General features: G+C 42.3%; 1 protein-coding gene across 1 annotated transcript in view; it reads left to right on the forward strand.

The window, feature by feature from the left end:
• The first annotated feature begins 929 nt into the window (after nucleotides 1-929).
• The window catches only part of LOC311517757 (uncharacterized protein), a 37293-nt gene continuing 19271 nt past the window's right edge, over nucleotides 930-18951 (forward strand). The window contains exons 1-10 of the mRNA XM_084622902.1: nucleotides 930-1061; nucleotides 2704-2834; nucleotides 3727-3887; nucleotides 4262-4286; nucleotides 4377-4490; nucleotides 7096-7236; nucleotides 10977-11083; nucleotides 12207-12327; nucleotides 13470-14008; nucleotides 17256-17376. Coding sequence (XP_084479028.1) covers nucleotides 934-1061; nucleotides 2704-2834; nucleotides 3727-3887; nucleotides 4262-4286; nucleotides 4377-4490; nucleotides 7096-7236; nucleotides 10977-11083; nucleotides 12207-12327; nucleotides 13470-14008; nucleotides 17256-17376 — 1588 coding nt within the window. The 5' untranslated portion in view covers nucleotides 930-933. The remainder of the gene's footprint in view (nucleotides 1062-2703; nucleotides 2835-3726; nucleotides 3888-4261; nucleotides 4287-4376; nucleotides 4491-7095; nucleotides 7237-10976; nucleotides 11084-12206; nucleotides 12328-13469; nucleotides 14009-17255; nucleotides 17377-18951) is intronic.

Genomic DNA, 18951 nt, shown 5'->3' on the forward strand with positions numbered 1-18951 from the left:
GTAAAAACTGCCCTTCCCTTCATTGCTCTGATGGCACAGAGGAGCTGCTTTCCTTTATCTTAATAAAGTGAAGGATCGACTGGAAAATACACCAGGCCCTATGAAATGCTCCAATCCTCACGGACAAACATGCTCCTAACCTTGCTGATATCTTAGTCAAATCTTTACTTAAGAATTTTGTAAACTCTGTGTTCTGATACCATTAGTCCTTGATATACATGTATTCATAGGAATGCTTATTTTTCCAGATACAACTTTATCTGTTGATTCAGTCAAACTGCTACAATTATTAATGAAATGGAATTCTGCTCCTCTCCTCTTCTTTTCTTTCCAATATAACTTAAGTCCTTTGTGTAGTAGTACCTGGTGATAAGGTACATAGCTCCTTCACTGAAACAAAAAGAGAGCAAAGCAGAACTTGGTATTTCTTGTTAGTTGATTAGTGTCACAATATAAAGTCAGTCAGCAGTTCAGGGTTTTCACTGGGAACCAAGAAGAAAAAGAACATGGTACATTTTAAAGCATCAACAATGTGACCACATTCAAAGAGACTGCAAATCTTTACCTTCCCCAATCAGCCTACTCTTGGCTTTCTGATTCACCTGCAAACTTCTCGGATGGCTATATACAAAATGTAATGTTGTGCTATTCAGGCTGAGGCCTGTAATTTGGCACTTATGTTTCACATTTAATAGCATTCTGGATTGTTAATAAGAACATACTGCAACATTCACAATAATCAGCATGGCCTTTGCACACTGTGAATGGGAATTCTTCTCAACCAAGATCTTTGCCTATTTTTAAAGAGAATGTATTAAGGGATTTTGTTTGTTAGTTTCTTCATGAATAGAATTATTTGCACGAGTTTCAGCTCTCTCTGTTTAATGACTCCCCTCCTCCAGGTCAAAGCCTTTGAAACAGAGATCTTTCACCATGCAGTTCTTGCTGAAATGTCAACATGATATTGGGACACTGGCATTTCAGTGTCATCATGGTTTCCAACCACTACTTGGTTTTGCTTTTCTGCTTTTTGCTGCTGCTTCCTCTTTCGCCAGCTGCAGGTATGTCCCAGAAACTGTTGTAATGATTATTATTATATTGTTAGCCAAATGATTTTCTTGTGAAGAGTGTTGGATCATCCACAGCAATGGCAGTACATAAAGATTACTAATGAATGTGTCCAAGTCTGCACAGTGTTCTAATGTGCTCATAGTTTTGGGTGGCGATTGTGTTCACGCACTTATTGTGTCAACTGGGAAAAATTATTTCTAGGCTCATATGTGTAAGTTATCTCACCATACAGAAAGCTACAAACCATCAACTACCTGTGTACTAGATGAAACCAGCAGGAATTCAAGCCTATATGTGGTATTTTAAAAGCAGAGAATCAATTATCAGTCCTTCTCATTCAATCCACAAGAATTTACAAAAGGGATATTACAAAAAATGCAGTGTAATATGAGGGTGAACCACGACAACTGAAAGTCGGGTGCCTGGTGTTTAATGTGTGCCTCAAAATCAGCTCCCAGGGAACCAAAGGGCACTAGTGATCACAGAGCTCAGGCTATCCACAGACTAACACTCTTCAGCAATGGTGGTCAAACATTTTAGAAAAAATACAAAAAAGAAAATTCTCAGATGATTCCAATACATCTCCATCGTATACAGAAGTGCGTGTGTGTGAGTGTGGGCACCCACAGATAGATAGGTATTCCTTTACTTTAATAATTTAACAAGGACAAATGCAGTAAGAAAACAATTGCAAATAATTAAAAATAACAATACTCAACATACTGCAAGGATAAAACCTGACATGAACGTAAGCAAAAGACATTGTGCTATGTGTAGTGCAGCAAATGCTATACAGCCGGTAATTATTGTTTTAGGGGGATCTATAGTAATCACGTCTGTATTTTTAAATGAATATATATTTTAGTGATGTTAATGCTGATGTGGAGGCTGGTAGACCAGGAGACTGAAGTCCTCTATTATAAGTATCATGATCAGTGCAAACTTCCCCACCCCTATCCCATCAGTGTGGCTTGGCACCGCCCTACAGAGATACCTCCAAGTGCAAGACAGTTCATTCTCTTTAGGAATTATCTTGGAGAGGGAATGGATTGGAAGTACTCTGCTCAAGCTCCATCCTCTATCCCCAACTTTGCCCACCATCCCAGAGTAGTTGCATGTTTCTGCCAAAATCCTCAGGAGAGGAATAGTGAGCAATATTGTCATTTAAATTGTCATCACTAGGCTTCAGAATTAACGTTTAATATGTGGTAGAACACTGTATACCTCACAGACTGATAGTTTTTACAGTCTACTGTGTAGAGATTCAGAAATACACTGAGTCACATTATTTATTATCAGTTATTATATATCAATTTAGCATTTGTTTAACAATAGCACCTAAAGACACCAGTCAGGACTGGGTCTCCACTACAGCACAACCATAACTCTTTTTTTAAAAGAAAGTTCACATTATTCACAAACTGGTGTAGACAAGAGATGTGCCGTCTTGCATACCACTCCAGTCTGACTTCTGCTCTCCTTGCCCATTAACCCTGACTCAGACTGCCAGGAAGAGTGCCACATGGTACCAGTTTGCTGAGTTTAGAAGTCACATACAAGCTCCTCTAGCTGGTGCAAAGGCATGGTGATGACTGGCTCAGAATGGAAACTCATCCTGCTCTCCTTTGCCAGCAAAGGTATTGCCATGGCCCAGAGTCTTTTCAGAAGAAAAGTAAGTGGGAATAAATTAGAGCAGTTGTTCTCAAGCTTTGCTTTATGGACCATTAGTGGCCTATGGACTCCATCCTGCTGGTCCAAAGAAGGTAAGAGTAGATGAAAGAAGTGGGGGAAATGGAGTGTGTGAGTGGAGGGGATTGGGAGTCTGGAAAAGTTGTGATCCATCCAAAGATCTTTATCTTACCAAGTGAGTTTATATGGAAAATATAGTAAAACACAAGGGTCGGCAGATAAATTGGGTAAATATGAAGGCTACGTGCCACTTGTCTAATTGTTGTTTGGCTGCCAGAACTAAAGGAAATCCTGTCCTACTTTTTGGAAACCTACCACATGGTGCATGGTAAGTCTTCATGAATTATTTGGTTGCAGAACTGCTATAATTCTAGAATTACTACCATTTTCTCTAAAGCTTTGGCCTACATAAAAATCTAGCATCTGTCACTTTACCTCATGTGCGGAAGGGTAGGTAAATAATGTCTCTACAAGATTGTGCAATGTTGCACAATGGGAATGTGCTTGGCGTGGCCTGGCCTGCTTTAAACATTGTTGCAAACAGCCCAGATTTAAAAAGTAAAGGAAGCTGAAATCTCATTGGCTTACAGAACTTCAGCGTTACAAACACCTCAGGAATGGAGGTTGTTCGTAATTCTGAACAAAACGTTATCGTGGTTCTTTCAAACGTTTACAACTGAACATTGACTTACAACAGCTTTGAAACTCTACTATGCAGAAGAAAAATGTTTTCCCTTTATTTTTTGAGTAGCTTACATTTAACACAGTGCTGTACTGTATTTGCTTTTTTTTGTTTTGTTTTGTTCTCTGCTGCTGCCTGATTGCGTACTGTCGGCTCCAAACAAGGTGTGTGTGGCTGACTGGTCAGTTCGTAACTCTGGTGTTCGTAACTCTGAGGTTCTACTGTACTTTGTTTCTGGAGAGAGAAAATGTGCCTGCAGAGTTCCAATTATTTCAATTTTTCAGTCTTCTTAAAGCAGGAGCAGGCAAACAGCTTGTTGAAAAGACAAAGAAGAGCGAATAGCTTCTTTGAAGAGTTAAAACTTGGGTCGCTACAACGGGAGTGCTTTGAGGAAATGTGTTCATATGAGGAAGCCAGAGAAATCTTTCAAGATGATAAAAGGACAGTAAGTAAGGGGTGGGGGAGGTTCGGGGGTCTTCTGTTGGCCTGATTTTTATCTTGCATCTTCCCATCTTATTAATAGAAACATAAATGGATTTTGACCCTTAAACCCTGGAAGCTGAAAAGTGTCTAATATAGTACTTTTGTCTTATATTGCCTGTGTCTTAAAATATACAGAGAGCTGCAAATTAATATTGTGTTAACTTTTAGGCATGTTCTCTAAGTAGGCACAACTTTATTCACCCTTCAACTACCATGTGCTATACCTCTATAATTTGTTTGTTATGGTATTAGACAACATACTTATCCTTTGTACATGAAATGATGCATAATATTGTCTGGATAATTCCTTATGCCCTTTTTTCCTCTTTGTTCCAGATGGAATTCTGGCAGAATTATGTTGGTATGAGAATTTCATGTGTTCTAATAATTACTGAAATTGCACCATTGTAATCCTTCTTGTGAGTCTTACTGATACTGTGTGTTTTTACAGATGCCAACCAGTGTGACTCTGACCCCTGTCAGAATGGTGGGACATGTGTTGACCAACTTCAGGCTTACGTTTGCCTTTGCCCTGAGGAGTATAAGGGCAAAAACTGTGAAAAAGGTCAGGTATTAAATTTTTAAAAAACAAAACACTATGCAAATGCAAGCTGCTCTGATAAATACATTGTTATTTTTAAAAAGGACTGGTAGCAAACATTATTATTATTGGGTATCATTCTAGCAGAGAAGAGATTGTTGCCACAGTTAACATTGCTATGTTTGATAAAGCATTCAGTAAACGGGTATTGCAGTCACTCTACATAGCAGCCACATAAGTGTTACACAGTGTAGATCTTCTAAATTTACCTTCTCAACCACCTGAGGGAAAAGGGGCATTTTTCTAACTGGATTATGGTAACCCTTTGGTTTAGAAATGGAAATATTGTATGGTGTGCGTGACATGCCCCCGGGTGCAATCTGGACTGCGTAATCACTGTGCCCACTTTAACTCTTCTCCCCAGACTGTCTCCTACACTGCTATGCGAGTGTACAGCAAACCCCTCAGGCTCTGTTCACTTAGCCATCAGTGTGAAGAGGCACACCCAGCAAAGTTACATGAATGCTCTCCCAAGCCACTCATGAACTGCACACAGGAAGACCCCAGCGAATTTCCCCAGCCTTGCACCCCAGAAATGTCGTCTTATACTGCTCAAGGCCTTCTTGATTAATGCAAGCTCACCAGTTAGTTCCCCACTCCCTCAAAGGACAGTGCACATACTCCAGCCTCTGTAATCTGAGCACTTGAGACAAACTCATTGGTTTAGATTAAACATCAAAATAATTTTACTAACAAAAGAAAAGTAGATTTTCAGTGATTATACGTGGTAGGCATAAAGGTCAGACTTGGTTACATAAGAAACAAAAACTAAACACACATTCTAAATCCTACATTTTATCAGGCTGAGCAAGATTTGAATCCAACAGTTTTTCTTGGCCTACTGGACATTGCAGGCAGTTTTCAGTTCACGGTTTATACTAACTAGTTAAAATCACCCCTTCCTCCCAGTTCAAGGAGACTTCTCTTTGTCTTCCAAATGATCTTGCTTCCAGGTGTTGAGATGGGGAGGAGAGAGAGACCCTGTAGTGATGCCACTGTCCCTCATTTATACTTTTCCCCACGTGCTGGAAAAATCCATGCTGTGTCATGGGATTAGGTAGCCCTCATGGTGTACATGTGCTGCTGACTATCCTTCATTATGAATTGCAAATTTTTCTTTGCATCTTTTGGCTACCTGAGGTTTGGCATGTAAGACCTCTGTGTTTGCAGTTTCTTTGTCCTCTCTGAGGGGCTAGTCTGTGGACATTTCCCAGACTCTCAACATGTTTCAGTAGCAAATATGTAGCAAAATCTCATAACATCATGTACAATGATGATGCATACAGTTCAACAGGACAGTAATGGTCAGCAGATTATGACTTTCCAGTGGTACCTCACAAGGCATACTTTGCACAAGATTTATCATAATTGTAAAAGGGGTGACCATATTATAGATTGTCACAGTGTATAAATACATGCACATGAAAAAGGTCCTTGCCTACACTTTCATTAAAAGAACAATGGGCCAGATCCAATGCCCAGTGACATCAGTGGGAGTCTTTTAATTGATTTCAATGAGCATTGGATCTAGCTCTATATACTGACTATTAAATTTAGTACATAAGTACAGTGTAGACCCAAAGGAGCTTGTCCGATCTAAATGCGTTGCCTAACTAGTGGCTTTAACTACTGTTAAGCATCTGTAATAAAGCATCCATGATCCCAGTCCAGCCTATATTACTCTCACCTCCTATAACCCTTCCCATTTCCTGCTCATGCTCATGCTTCTCTCCTGACCGCTAGCTCTGTCTTCTTTGCCCAGTCCTAACTTTTTTTGTCACCTTTTCATGCTGTCCCACACTAGAACAGCCTTAGTCAATATCTGCAAGGTTCCTTCTCCCCCACTTTAAAAAAAACTTGTGAAAACCAACCTATTTGCTAGTGTTTCCCATCTGGATTATTACACGACCTCCATACTTACTTATTCTGTTTGTTTGTCCCACATGGTAGCAGCTTGTGTCTCTGGGGCAGGTACTGGATAAATTATTATTATTATTATTACTATTACTATTATTTATTATTTATTATTATTATTATAAAGCACCCATAAATGTTCAGCCATTCAGATGGCTTGAATTACTGACCATTCAGGCATATCTTTTCTCCAGAAGAGAGGTCTTCTGCTGCAGTGGATTATCCTGTAGCCTTCCCAGTGCACTGCTGTGGGTGAAAGGAATACAGTGGTTCCAATTTTTAAATAGACATATTTGATAACAGTTACCATACAGTGACAACAGTGATATCCTATTCTAATTATTGTGAGGATTGCTGTATGTCAGATACCATACTGTGGTAACTGATGACAAATGCTAATTATTTTGAATAGCAATCACTGTATGATTTTTGGTGCATTTTCTGATCTCTTTAATTTGTGCTGGAGTACAAATTAGTTCCCAGTTCTGTACAGCTCTGTCATTAATGTTTGCCTACCAGAAGCAGCTTTCTCTATCAATATATCAACATTAGTGAGTTGCAGGTCACTCTTGGTCAAAATTTACAAACATAATTGACTCGAGTTAAACATAAGACACCACATTCAGGAACTAATATGTTCTTTTCACGTATTTAGGTCTGAATGACACACTGAAGTGCATTCATGAAAATGGTCACTGTGAACATTATTGCATTGACAGTCCAACCACGATACGACAATGCTTTTGCTCAGATGGCTACATGCTAGCAAATGATGAAGTGTCCTGTACTCCCCAAGGTAAGGTTATGCAAACCAAGTCACTACAGCAACATATTTTATGGGTAACTTCTTTTTACAGTTGTCTCCAGGAGATATCAATTCTTATCCAATGAATAGATGCTTCATAACTGTATTTATTTCAACATACGAGTCAAGACCGGAATAACCCTAATAAAACCAGTGAGAAATCAGTGTTCTTTTTTACTGCTGAATAAGACCAACAAACTCAGATACTCTTCTCTAGGGAATAGCAAGATGATATTCTCGCTCATCTGAAGAGATAACAAACTACAGCTGGGTTTTTAAAGGAGGGGAATTAACGGGTGCCAAGCTCCCTTGTAAAATCCCTACTAAATTATTTTCCACTGAATGTATCCGATGAAGTGAGCTGTAGGTCACGAAAGCTTATCCTCAAATAAATTGGTTAGTCTCTAAGGTGCCACTAGTACTCCTGTTCTTTTTGCGAATACAGACTAACATGGCTGCTACTTTGAAACCTACCTAAATTATTTCATTAGTGGAGCAAGGGATTAAATGCCTCAGATTGCCCCTTCAAGCACAGGCCTGGGTACTATGTGATTATGTGGCCACATAAATAACTGCATCTATGTTCTTTTTTTTTTTTTCAAGTTGCGATATAATTATGCTCCAAAACATCAGCTTTTATTTTCAAAATATTAAGGAGGAGATTTTCAAAGCTGAAATGGGAGCCAGGCACCTAACTCCCATTTACTTTCACAAGGAGTTGGGTGTCTAGCTGCCCTTTATGCATGGGTAAATTTCCCCCTGTAGCTCTTTTGACTGCAATTAAAACCTTTAGAGTGTGAACTGAGTGTAAACTGCTGCAGTGGTGCACGACTGAGTTTGCAGAATGCCTGGACCAGTGGTTCTGAGCGGAGGTACTTGCTCCCATTCATCTCACCGGGGTATTGACATTGAAGACTAATGGTAACAGTTGAACAATTGGGGTGTCAACACTGGAAATGATTTCACTGAGGAACATCAATCCAATAACGTGTTTCTCCATTCTTGGCGGTTGCAGCAGATATTGGAGTGGGGCAGTTGGTTTCTGGTTAGGGTTGTTAGGATGAGGACCAAGAAATTCCAGACTCACCACAAACCTCTGACCCTGCCAAAATGGGGAAGAAAATAAGATGTTTCCCTTCTTCAGTGCCCAAATCATCAGTTGTCTCCTTGATTCCAAAAAATCAACACCGTCTTCCATGCCTTCCCATATAGCAAGTGTTCCTACCCAGCTGTCAGACCCTCCAACTCACTCTGACAACTTCTACAATGCCATTATGCATTTTCAATACCAAAATCCACATCACATTTTATTGTTTATAAACTTCATATGCCCCTCAGTATATCTGAGGGTATGTCTATATTGCAATTAAACAACTGCGGCTGGCCTGGATCAGCTGACTCGGGTGCGGCTCTGGCTCCATGGTGTAGCCATTCAGGGTAGGGCTGGAGTCCCAGAGCCTCATCTGCAGCCCAAGCCCGAACAACTTCACAGCAATTTTATAGCCCAGCAGCCTGATCCCGGGTGAGTCTGAGTCAGCTGACCCAGACCAGCCCCAGGTGTTTAATTGCTGTGTAAATGAGCCCTGGGTGACATCACCCTGCCTGAATGATTAGAGTTAGATGAAAAGGGGTTGTTAAAGGAAGTAGGCTGGAAAGGTAAAAGGTAAAACAATGGCCTAAAAGATGCACCCCAGTAAACGCTCAAATACAAGAGCCAGGTTTATGGCCTATCCCGGCTACAGAGATGTTTTACAAAGGCTAAGAATCTGGAGATCAAAAGACACCAATCTGTTAACAGATCTACCCTACAGAAAGGGATGGGGAGAAAGGGTTGTCAGCTGCTGTAGGAAGACACAGGCAGACTGAGAGTCAGGGATCTGCAGCAGGCATGCTTTAACAGCCCCCAGATACAATGGGGAGCACCATGGCTGACTCGTGTACTCACGGCCTTGAGAGGAAGGCCAAGTATAGGTGAAGCAGTTGGGGTGCAGGCCTCCGTTGTTGTAAATCCATTTTTCTGAGTACTGTGCACCTATGGGCAAAATAAATGGTACTTCTTTTGGGGAAGCTGCTTCTGTGGCCCTACTTACAGGTGCCCAAAGGGAAACTCATGCAGATGCCAAGCCCATTGGATGTGCTAGGTGTCATGGTTGGCAACCAGAGGGATGCCACCTAGAGACCCAGTCTGGGAGTGATTGGATCACAGTACAGGCCTGTCACTTAAAAGGGGAAGTGATGAAGCTACTAGTTGGGGGACAGGGGGACATCTCTCCTTCCACCCCCAACTGCCTTTAGGTGTGTGTAAGTGTGGTGCCTTTTCAAGCTTATTATGCAATTGGCAAAAAGAAGTGTATGACCCAAATTTTCATATGGGGCTGGGGAATGAGCCGACCTCCTGCTCACCTGTCAGAGGCAGCTCCTGTGCTGCAAGGCTGGGCCTGGCTCCCTGCTCCAGTCATTGCAACATGGCACAAAGGGTTACATAGTGTGGTGACCCCATACACCATGTTACAACACCACTCACTCAAATTTGTCTTGGCTGCTCCTCCAGCATGATGGAGGGGTGGCTGGGCCAAACCTGAATGGCGCTGTGACCCTGTACGCCAGGTTGCAACTCCCATAGTGAGGAGCTGGGCCCTGCCCTGTGGGCCAGGACCCATCACTGCAGGGTGAGTGCAGTGCGGGCTTGCTCTCCAGCTTCCTCCCCACACTGTCCCCTGTGGCCTTCCTTCTGCTCCAAGCCGGGTTTAGGGTTGCAGTGCGGGGGCAGAGAGTGCAGCAGGCATGACAATGTGTGAAATTAGCAAGCCACTGGGTATACCTGAAGGTGGTAACACCAATGACCCGTCACATACACCCCACCCTAGCTGCAAAACCTGGCTTTGCCAATGGAAAGGGGTAGACCAGGGGGGACTGGAAAAGGTCTCAGCTGGGTCACCCTACCCAGGGACTGTGACAACACTCAACACTGATCATGTGGGGGCAGCACAAATTATGTTGAATTTAATGTCCAAATAAATCAATGAGATACTAATTGTGTTATTTATATTCCCATTTAATTCACTAACAACCTAATTTACCTGAGTCTGTAGTGGAATTTCCTGTCTGCTGCTTCAGGGGCCAGAATTGACTTCAGTAGGATCAGGATTTCATCCTCAGAGTGCTGCAGAATCCTGCAGATTTTAGCTGCCGCTTGTCATAGAGGACATGGGGTCTTGCTTCCTAAGTGGGTAGGAGACGGGACCTCTCCACGTGCACCTCAGGAGGTCAGCAGTTTTTTTGTTTTGCGGGGGGGAATGACAGGAAGTCTAGTAGCAGGAGATCAGGTGTGACGGAGGATTCAAAGGGACCCAGTTGTCCTGCCCGCTTTAAAAGATCATCATGAAAACCCTGGAGGAATTCAAGAGGCACTAAACACACTATATCAAAGCCTTTTTCGGAGCCTCCTGTGGTACCTGAGTGCAACTTCTTAACCAAAGGGTCTATATTGTAAAGTAACACCACTTGTGGGCAGTGTCCAGCCAGAAAAAAAACATTTACTCACTGGGCGATTTAAAATACTCGGTGATTAGCAACACCATTAGACTACTGGCTGAATTCTCTGCTGGCATGACTCATGGAGGGAATTTTCTGGAGTAACCCTAGCAGAGAATTTGGCCCTCTGTGTTTTCCAGTGGATTCGTTGTATTTAATCACACTTAGTACTGTGATTTATTTATTATTTTTCACAGTGGATTACCCATGTGGAAAAATACCTGTTTTGGCAAAGCAACGTGCAAGTCAGCAGGGGAGAATAGTAGGTGGTTCTGTCTGTCCTCCAGGCGAGTGTCCGTGGCAGGTGAGTCTTCTATTTCATTTTCTGTCATCAACTGAGACCTTGAGAAAGGAGTTGGATGCACAGTGCTGGATAACAGACACCTCTCTGCAGCCACAGAATAGCTAGGGTACATCTAAAGGTAATACAAGCTCCCCACCCACCGCCACTGCCTCCCTGATAATATACCTTATCCCTCTGCTGGAGTGACTGCTTTTCCAGGCACGAAATGGCAATTCAGCCTCCTCCATGCTCTGCCCATCCAGTCTTTGGCCTTATTGGTGAGATTGCCCACAAGCGTGTCAGCTGTAGTTACTGGGATGTGAACTCTTGGGCAAAATAGGCAGAATCAATAACATATGCTAGCAAAATTATCCAAGGGAAGATTTTTTTCCCCTCCCATTTACCATGCAATTGGTGTGAATGGTGGGTTCAAGCATGAGGGAATAAAAAAAGAGAGAGAGTAGCAATGCAAAACTCTTCCCTAAATTCTGTGTGTAGAGTAGCCAAGTTGTCAATTGTCTACTTTGAGGCCAGGCACGAAGTTTCTCTTTGAGCAAATAGGAAAATAAAACCCTTTATTTCAGGACTAATAATTTTAGTAATTTAGATCCAAACACATTCCTGTGTAAGATTTAAATTCTGAAAAGGCAAAGCACAAGACATAGAAACATTGCCAAGATCTCAAATGCTGATACCTTTACTCTCACTGTGTACCTTCTTCCATGAGTAGTCCTAACATGATACCTTTGCTTGTAGATTAAGGAGCTTCTCAGCATGAGCATTTACAGCCTACTTATAAATGTGTTTGCATCTGAGGCTGGGATTTTCAAAGAGCCCAAGGGAGTTAAGTGCTCAACTCCTATTGACTTTCAACGGAAGTTGGATGCCTAGTTCCAATAAAACCCTGAATTACTTTAAGCCTGAGTTACTAACATGATTCGTCTAAAAACCTAGGTCCACCTGGGCTATGCACCATAGTCCCTTCCTTGAAGATCTAATGGTACCTTCACCAATCAGCAGTTAAGAAAATGATGACTACACATGGTCCTTGCAGGCTAAATAAGATTAATGTTCTCTGTAAATTCTATAGAATTTCAGGTCAAACAAATTGGTATAATGTAAAAGTTTCTTTTGCATATTTCAGGCTCTGCTAATAGAGAATGGGAAACAAAAGTGTGGGGGTTCCCTGCTGGCGCCGAGCTGGGTGGTTACTGCCGCTCACTGCTTAGAGAACACACATCCCAAACAGCTCCGAGTAAAACTGGGTAAGTCTTTCGCTTGCCTCACTTTTTCAAACTTTGTGGCCCAAAATTTGTTGTCAGCTTCGCTTGTGTAAATCCACAGTGATTCCTCCCAAGTCAGTGGAGTTATGCCACTTTTACACGGTGTGACTCTGCAAACATTTGGAAGGGTTAAATACAACCAATATCTGTCAAAAACTGATTACAAACACAATGGCCATCTGTTTGCTTATGACAGAAGCAGTTAGCGATTCCTAAATGACCTCTCGGCCATAATGTAAGTCTCAAAAAACAGAAGTCTTACAAAATGACAATTCCACGGCTGGGATCAAAATGGCTCTAAACTTGCTGAACTACCCCCATTGTAATGGGGATGGGTGAACAGATTAATTACAGTGCAGAGTGCAAAGGTGTGAATGGCGTCTGCCTCTGCACCATGGAACCCAGCCTTGAGAAGGGTTTGGGGCCGCGGCAGTCAGGGCCAGTTAGCAGCATGGTTCCAGGAGGAACTCTGCTGTCACGGAGTGGCAGAGGAAAAGTTTTCCCCATGGACAATCAGGGAGAGCCCGGTCAACCCCTCAGTCCCTCCTGTTCTTGGCCCACTCCCTGATTGGCTCATGGATCCTTCAGAGTGTGGGGGCAAGTGGGGTACATTCTGTGGATGTGATACTCTGATTTCTTCTCCCCAACTGCTGGGAAATGCAGATGCCAGTGGAGTTACACTCAGGATGAATTTGGCTCCTAGTGTCTGGTACTTAGGGGTGTGTGTGTGTGTATATGTATGTATATATATAAAAAACCTTGTCATGGAACCTAGTCTAGTCTTTTCTGTGCTAGAATTTAGTCCTGGAATAGCCAAGCTGGGTAGTTCTAATGCAGTAATAGGCCCTCTTGAAGCTGCACCCTTACTTTGCTTGTTTCTGCTGTAATTCTGTCACTGAACCCTATTCCACGTCTTCTGTCAAGGGAAAAAGCTGGAATGAAGGAAGAGGTACGGTCTCTGCTGAACCAAAGAAAAGAATGAATAATGCAGGATTCAGTAGTGGCCATGGAAATGTAGTAAGAAGAGAAGAAATGTCAGCTTAGTGATCTCTTTCCATAAGAGCTGTGTGGAGTTAAGGAGCTTACTATTTATGTGAACCTGATGGGTTTAATTGCTTTTCTAGGTGAACACCGAATAGATCACAAGGATGAAGGGGAGCAAGAAAGGAAGGTTTCTGAAATCATAATGCATGAAAAATACATTCCAGGCACAACTAACCATGACATTGCCCTGCTGCACCTGGAGGCACCTGTTAACTTCAGTGACTATGTGGTACCGATATGTTTGCCTGAGAAACAGTTCGCAACATCTGAGCTGTCCGCCATTAGATTCTCCACAGTGAGTGGATGGGGGCGTCTAATAGAAGGAGGTGCTACCGCTGCTGTTCTGATGAGAATTGATCTGCCACGTGTAAAGACACAAGAGTGTATGCAGGAGACCCACTTAAATATTACAAAGAACATGTTCTGTGCAGGAGACCTCAGTGGGACTAAAGATGCCTGCAAGGGGGACAGCGGCGGACCTCATGCCACAAAGTACAAAAACACCTGGTTTCTGACAGGGATTGTCAGCTGGGGGAAGGGCTGTGCTACCGAAGGCACTTACGGGGTTTACACAAGGGTGTCTAAATATCTCGAATGGTTAAACAATCACATGGATTCATAAGCTGCCAGGCTTCCTCTAGTCAGAATGTTTCCAAACTGCAGAGTTGTCTTTGAGTCCCACCTGGGACACTTCCTTGTTTGGCATTCTTCCAGGATCTTAAATAAATTACCCACACACTGAAATAATGATTTGAAACCAATCTCTTTCCCGTTCAGTCACAGTAAACTCATTCACCTAGCTGCATTGTTTGTACATTATGTTAAAAGAGAAATTACTCTGCAGCAACCTTATTGAAGGTTGTAACATTTGTAAATGATATTTCCACAACCTTACCTTACATCACACCTGCAAATGCAAAAGGCAAACCTTCATATGAGTGATCTGTCCTAAGATCTGTCCAAAACGAAAGAAGTAGGAAAAGACTCTTTCAAGGTTTCTAAGTCTTTACTGAGGGCTTTGTTTCATTTTTCTTAAATCAAATAATAATATAATATTGGTAACAATTATAATATTGACCCATATTTGTGACTGATACATCTGACTTCAAGGTAACTTTGCTCTGGTATAACATTATTACATTATGAGAACAAAGGGAATTTGAATGCTTATTATGCAGCCCTGTACAGCAACAGTGTTCAAACTGTGGCTTTTGTCATTTCTGTGTGTAGAATGATACATTTTAAGGCCAGAACCATTATGTTCTGACCTCCTGCATAGCACAGGCTATTGCTGGTTGCACATGCCAATAATTGTTTTCACACGCAATTGATAGTATGTGAAAAAGTGGGAATGCACAATGAGAGGCTGCACTGTGGTCTCTCTGAAAATGTGTCTCCAAATGACAATATGAAGGCAACATAATATATTAAGGGAGAAAGGTAGATATAATAGATCTGAATTTTAGAAAATCATTTACTCTCCAAATTAATTCAAATCAGTCTGAGTAGCAGCACTGTCACAAGGACTGGCTGAAGAACAGTTAACTAATGATACATGGCAATTCACTGAGATGGGACGATATTTAGGGGGGTTCTGCAGAGATCCATGTTGGTTAACATCTTCATTAATGATACAACGGTGGCAGTATAAGAATCATATTCAAAGCTGCAGATGCCATTGAATTGGGAAGAGCAACAAATTCCAGTGAAGACAACGAGATAATGCAAAGGGACCTAGAAAGATTTTTAAAAATGGAAGAAAATAATGAAGGAAGATCCAGCTTGGAAAAATGAAAACTAATACATCTGGGGGAAAAGATAATCCAGATCACAGATATTTAATGTTGGGTGAGAAATCTGGTAAGTAATAGTGCAGAACAGGCCTATAGGTTATAGTGACCAGCAAATAAAGCATAACCTTTCAATGAGGCAATTAAAAAAACAAACAATCCAGTTCATTTTGAGATTCTTGAGGCAGGACATCTTGGAGCAGAGAGTTAATAGTTCCTCTATGTAGGGCTCCATTGTGAATGTTATATAACTTCTGGTCCACTCATTTATAGAAAGATACTGACAAACTGGAGGGTATTCAGAAAAAAACAAGAAAAATGATGAGGTGGCTAGATGGACTGCTTTACAGAGTACGTTTTAACTACAATTTTAATATGTGTATCTTGGCTAAAAAATGATTGAGGCAGAGCGTGAAAGTGAGCTCCTACGGTATCAAAGGTGTGAACTCAAAGGAAGCAATTGTTTAATGGGGTGAATGGGGCGCTACCTAGGTGCAATGGGGTGAAAATATAAAAAGGAAGATTGAGGCAAAATATCCTGACAAATTTCCTGACAACAGGATTTGTTCAATTGAGAAATAGTCCCCAAAATATGTAGTGGAAACCCCATCCCTTGTGATATTTTAAGCTTGACTGGACAAAAGTCTACAAAATAAGTGAGGAAGCATAAGAAACAATCCTGCCACAGCCAAGAGTAGGGACTTCCTTGAGGACCAACACACTCTGGGGGATCTATAGCACTTCCACTCCTGATGCTGGAAAACAGAAGAAAGGGTTCAGCTTTAAAAGATCCTTCCTGGCCTGGGGGCTGGGGCAACAGGTCTACCTGCCACTCCCCTGGCCCCAAATACTGAAGTTGTTGAAAATGGGTCAGCTGGGTCCAGTCCTTCACCCTGAAGATGCTGGAAGAGAAGGGTGTAGAAAGCAACTGAAAACTACTAAAGGTAACTGGGTGGATACCTCGGGGGTCTGATTCAGGAGCAGGTCAATTCCTAGACTCCACAGGAGTCAGGGAATTACTGAGCTCTTCAACCTTCCTCCCCACTGGACCAAGAGAAGGGAGAGGGCACTCTTATCACCTGCCAAATGGTCCAGGCAGTGGGAGCGTTGAACCCAATGTAGACAACCCTAGCTCTGAGCACCTCTTGCAGCTAGCATGGATGACAACAGTGGCCTATTAAACAAAACCATCTAATCATGAATATTAGCTGTAAATTTCCATCTTATTTAGACAGCCAAATATGGCCTATTTTGTTGCCATCCCGGTCATTTTTATTCAGTTTGCTTATTAATATATCCTTTCCATCTCTAGGCTATTTATAGCCTATCTATAAAAGCTTTGTCGTCTTATACTGAAAAATCACAGAGCAACCAATTAGATTTCTTTCAAAAATATTTAGCTTTTATTACGCATAGAAAAAGTTTCCAAGAAGTTTTCTGACTAAAATAGCCAGCTTCCAAAAACTCACCTACTCCAGCATCCCCAGCTCTTCTTCTGCACAACTCTGTCCGGAGCATATAATTAAGCAGACGTGCAGATTAGAGAATTAGTTGCAACAGCATTTCCTCTTCAATCTGTACTCAGACCCCATCTAACCAATAGAAATGCAACAACTCACATGGATCCTAGGCTTTTGTACATGTACTTTGGAATAATTAGCACCCTGCAACACACACTGCTAAGACCCTGCAGGACATGTTTTCAATTTAGATTCAAAATGCAACATTTCCTAGAAATGTACTTCAGGAAAGGACTTCCTTCCCTTTAGTGTTCCTTGCATGGAAATCTATAGGTGATTAGTCCCATAAATACAGATCAGCTTTCCCGCTTCCTGTATGTCAGGGCCAGAGGTAAGTAGAAGAACATTTCATTTTTCCTGGGGTTAGGACTCCAGATTTCTTTAATTCAGTTCTGGCTATGACATCGCCAAGAAAGGCCCAGCCATCCAATCAGCATGTTAAGTTGGACAATCCACGTCCAAACATGCATAAATACTATTTGTTGTGATAAGAAGTACAGCACAGCAAAGCACATAACAGGAAGTCTGGTACTGATTAAACCTTGGTCAGTGACAGCCCTGCAGTGTGGGAAGAGAGAGAGAAAACTGTTTTCTACAGATGAGTGTCATGGCTGGCCAGTTGCTCCTCATACTGCTTTCCACTTCCATAGCAGGTCTCCTGCAAGCTGAAGGAAATGGTAAGAGAATCTTGACTTTTTGCCTCTGAGGCTGGTTTGGGGTTCTACGTGAGGAATGAGCTCTTATGTGGCAGGACAGGAGCAGAGTAAGCCCAGGGAAGTCCCCCCCCCCATGCTTGAGTGTCTCAGACATCTTACATGTTGGCGTTTCATACCTGCAGCGTGTGTGTGATCAGTTTCAGCACCAGGTACTGTCGCTATGAACTGGTTTGCCTAGAGTTTTAATGTCATGGCCACACTTTCAGTTTTCCCAGTCAAGGTGTGGGGCAGATAAGCGTGGGGCAGAGGCAGTACCTGGAGATAAAACCCTGTCTGTGGCAAAGAGGAAAAAAGAGAGGAAATGTTTCTTCCCACAGAGATGAGGTAGGCAGAAAACAACACCTCCCACCTTGGAGAAAAACTACCCTTCAACCCAGAAGCTAGTGAGAGGGAGTGTAGTCCCTTTCCACCCAGCAGACTGGAGGAGGGGGAATGGAGACATAAAAGGGAAGGGGGAAATGCATGGGAGAGTGGAGAAGGGAAACCAACAATTAGAAGAAATGAGATGTGGCTCCAGACAGTAGGAAGGGAAGTCTCTGCCTCTGTGCCTCCCCCGACTTCTTCAAAGCATGTGAAAAGGAGTCTGAGGAGAGGCAGATAAGCTTGTGAGAGAACACTACAGGGAAAGGAGAGACAAAAAACAAAATGGGGGAGGGGGAAGGAAAAGGAATAAAGATCTGTATAAGAGTGGGAGAGAGGGGAGAGCAAGAAGACAGGCATTTTAGGGTTTAGTGTTTGCTGTTGTTTATATTTTAATTTAAAAAGGGCTAATGTCAAACTGCGTACGCCCCCAAAGCTACAATACCATCTTGTAAGGAATGTACATCCTCTGCAGCTTCCTGGGAATGAGTTGCCAGGTTGGTGGATAATTTCCTAAATCAAATGAGACCAGAGGGAGCTAGCGCGGGACTCCAGAAGCCAGGGGTTCAATTCCCTGCTCCGTCACAGACTCCCTGTGTGACCTTGTGTCAGTCACTCTGTGCCATAGTTCCCCATCTGTAAAATGGGCAAAAGAGCACTGCCCTACCGCAGAGGGCACTTGTGAGGATAAATACATTAAAGACTTTGAGGTGCTCAGATCCTATGGAAAGGGGGCCATCCTGGGGACCTTAAATAGACCAGAAGATTTGCTTTTCCTTTATCCATTCTTTAAGTCCTCAGTGCTATTGTGCTGCAGTTGCCAACAAGCCAAACACTGCTTAAAACAAACAACTACCCAATAGTTCCTAAGTACAAAATCAGCCTCCAAGGATTCTGCCCTGGGCGATTTCTTTGCCAGCCTGTTTAGATTCCAAAAAGACTCTCTTTGCATGTTTCTCAACTGTTTTGCTTTACCAGGCAAACAGCCTACTATGTTTTGAGGCAGGAATATTTAGGGATGCAAGAGATCAGCCTCACAGACAGAACAGACTGGGTCATAAATACACCATTCCTAGCTGTAATAATCGGCAGTGGTGGCAACATTTAGCGATTAAAACCACACTAGTACATAGCTGCCTCCTGTCACTTCCTCACAACTACAGAGCAGGAAAACTA

This window comes from Lepidochelys olivacea, assembly GCF_965140295.1.
Source record: "Lepidochelys olivacea isolate rLepOli2 genome assembly, chromosome: 1".
NCBI classification, from domain to species: Eukaryota; Metazoa; Chordata; order Testudines; family Cheloniidae; genus Lepidochelys; species Lepidochelys olivacea.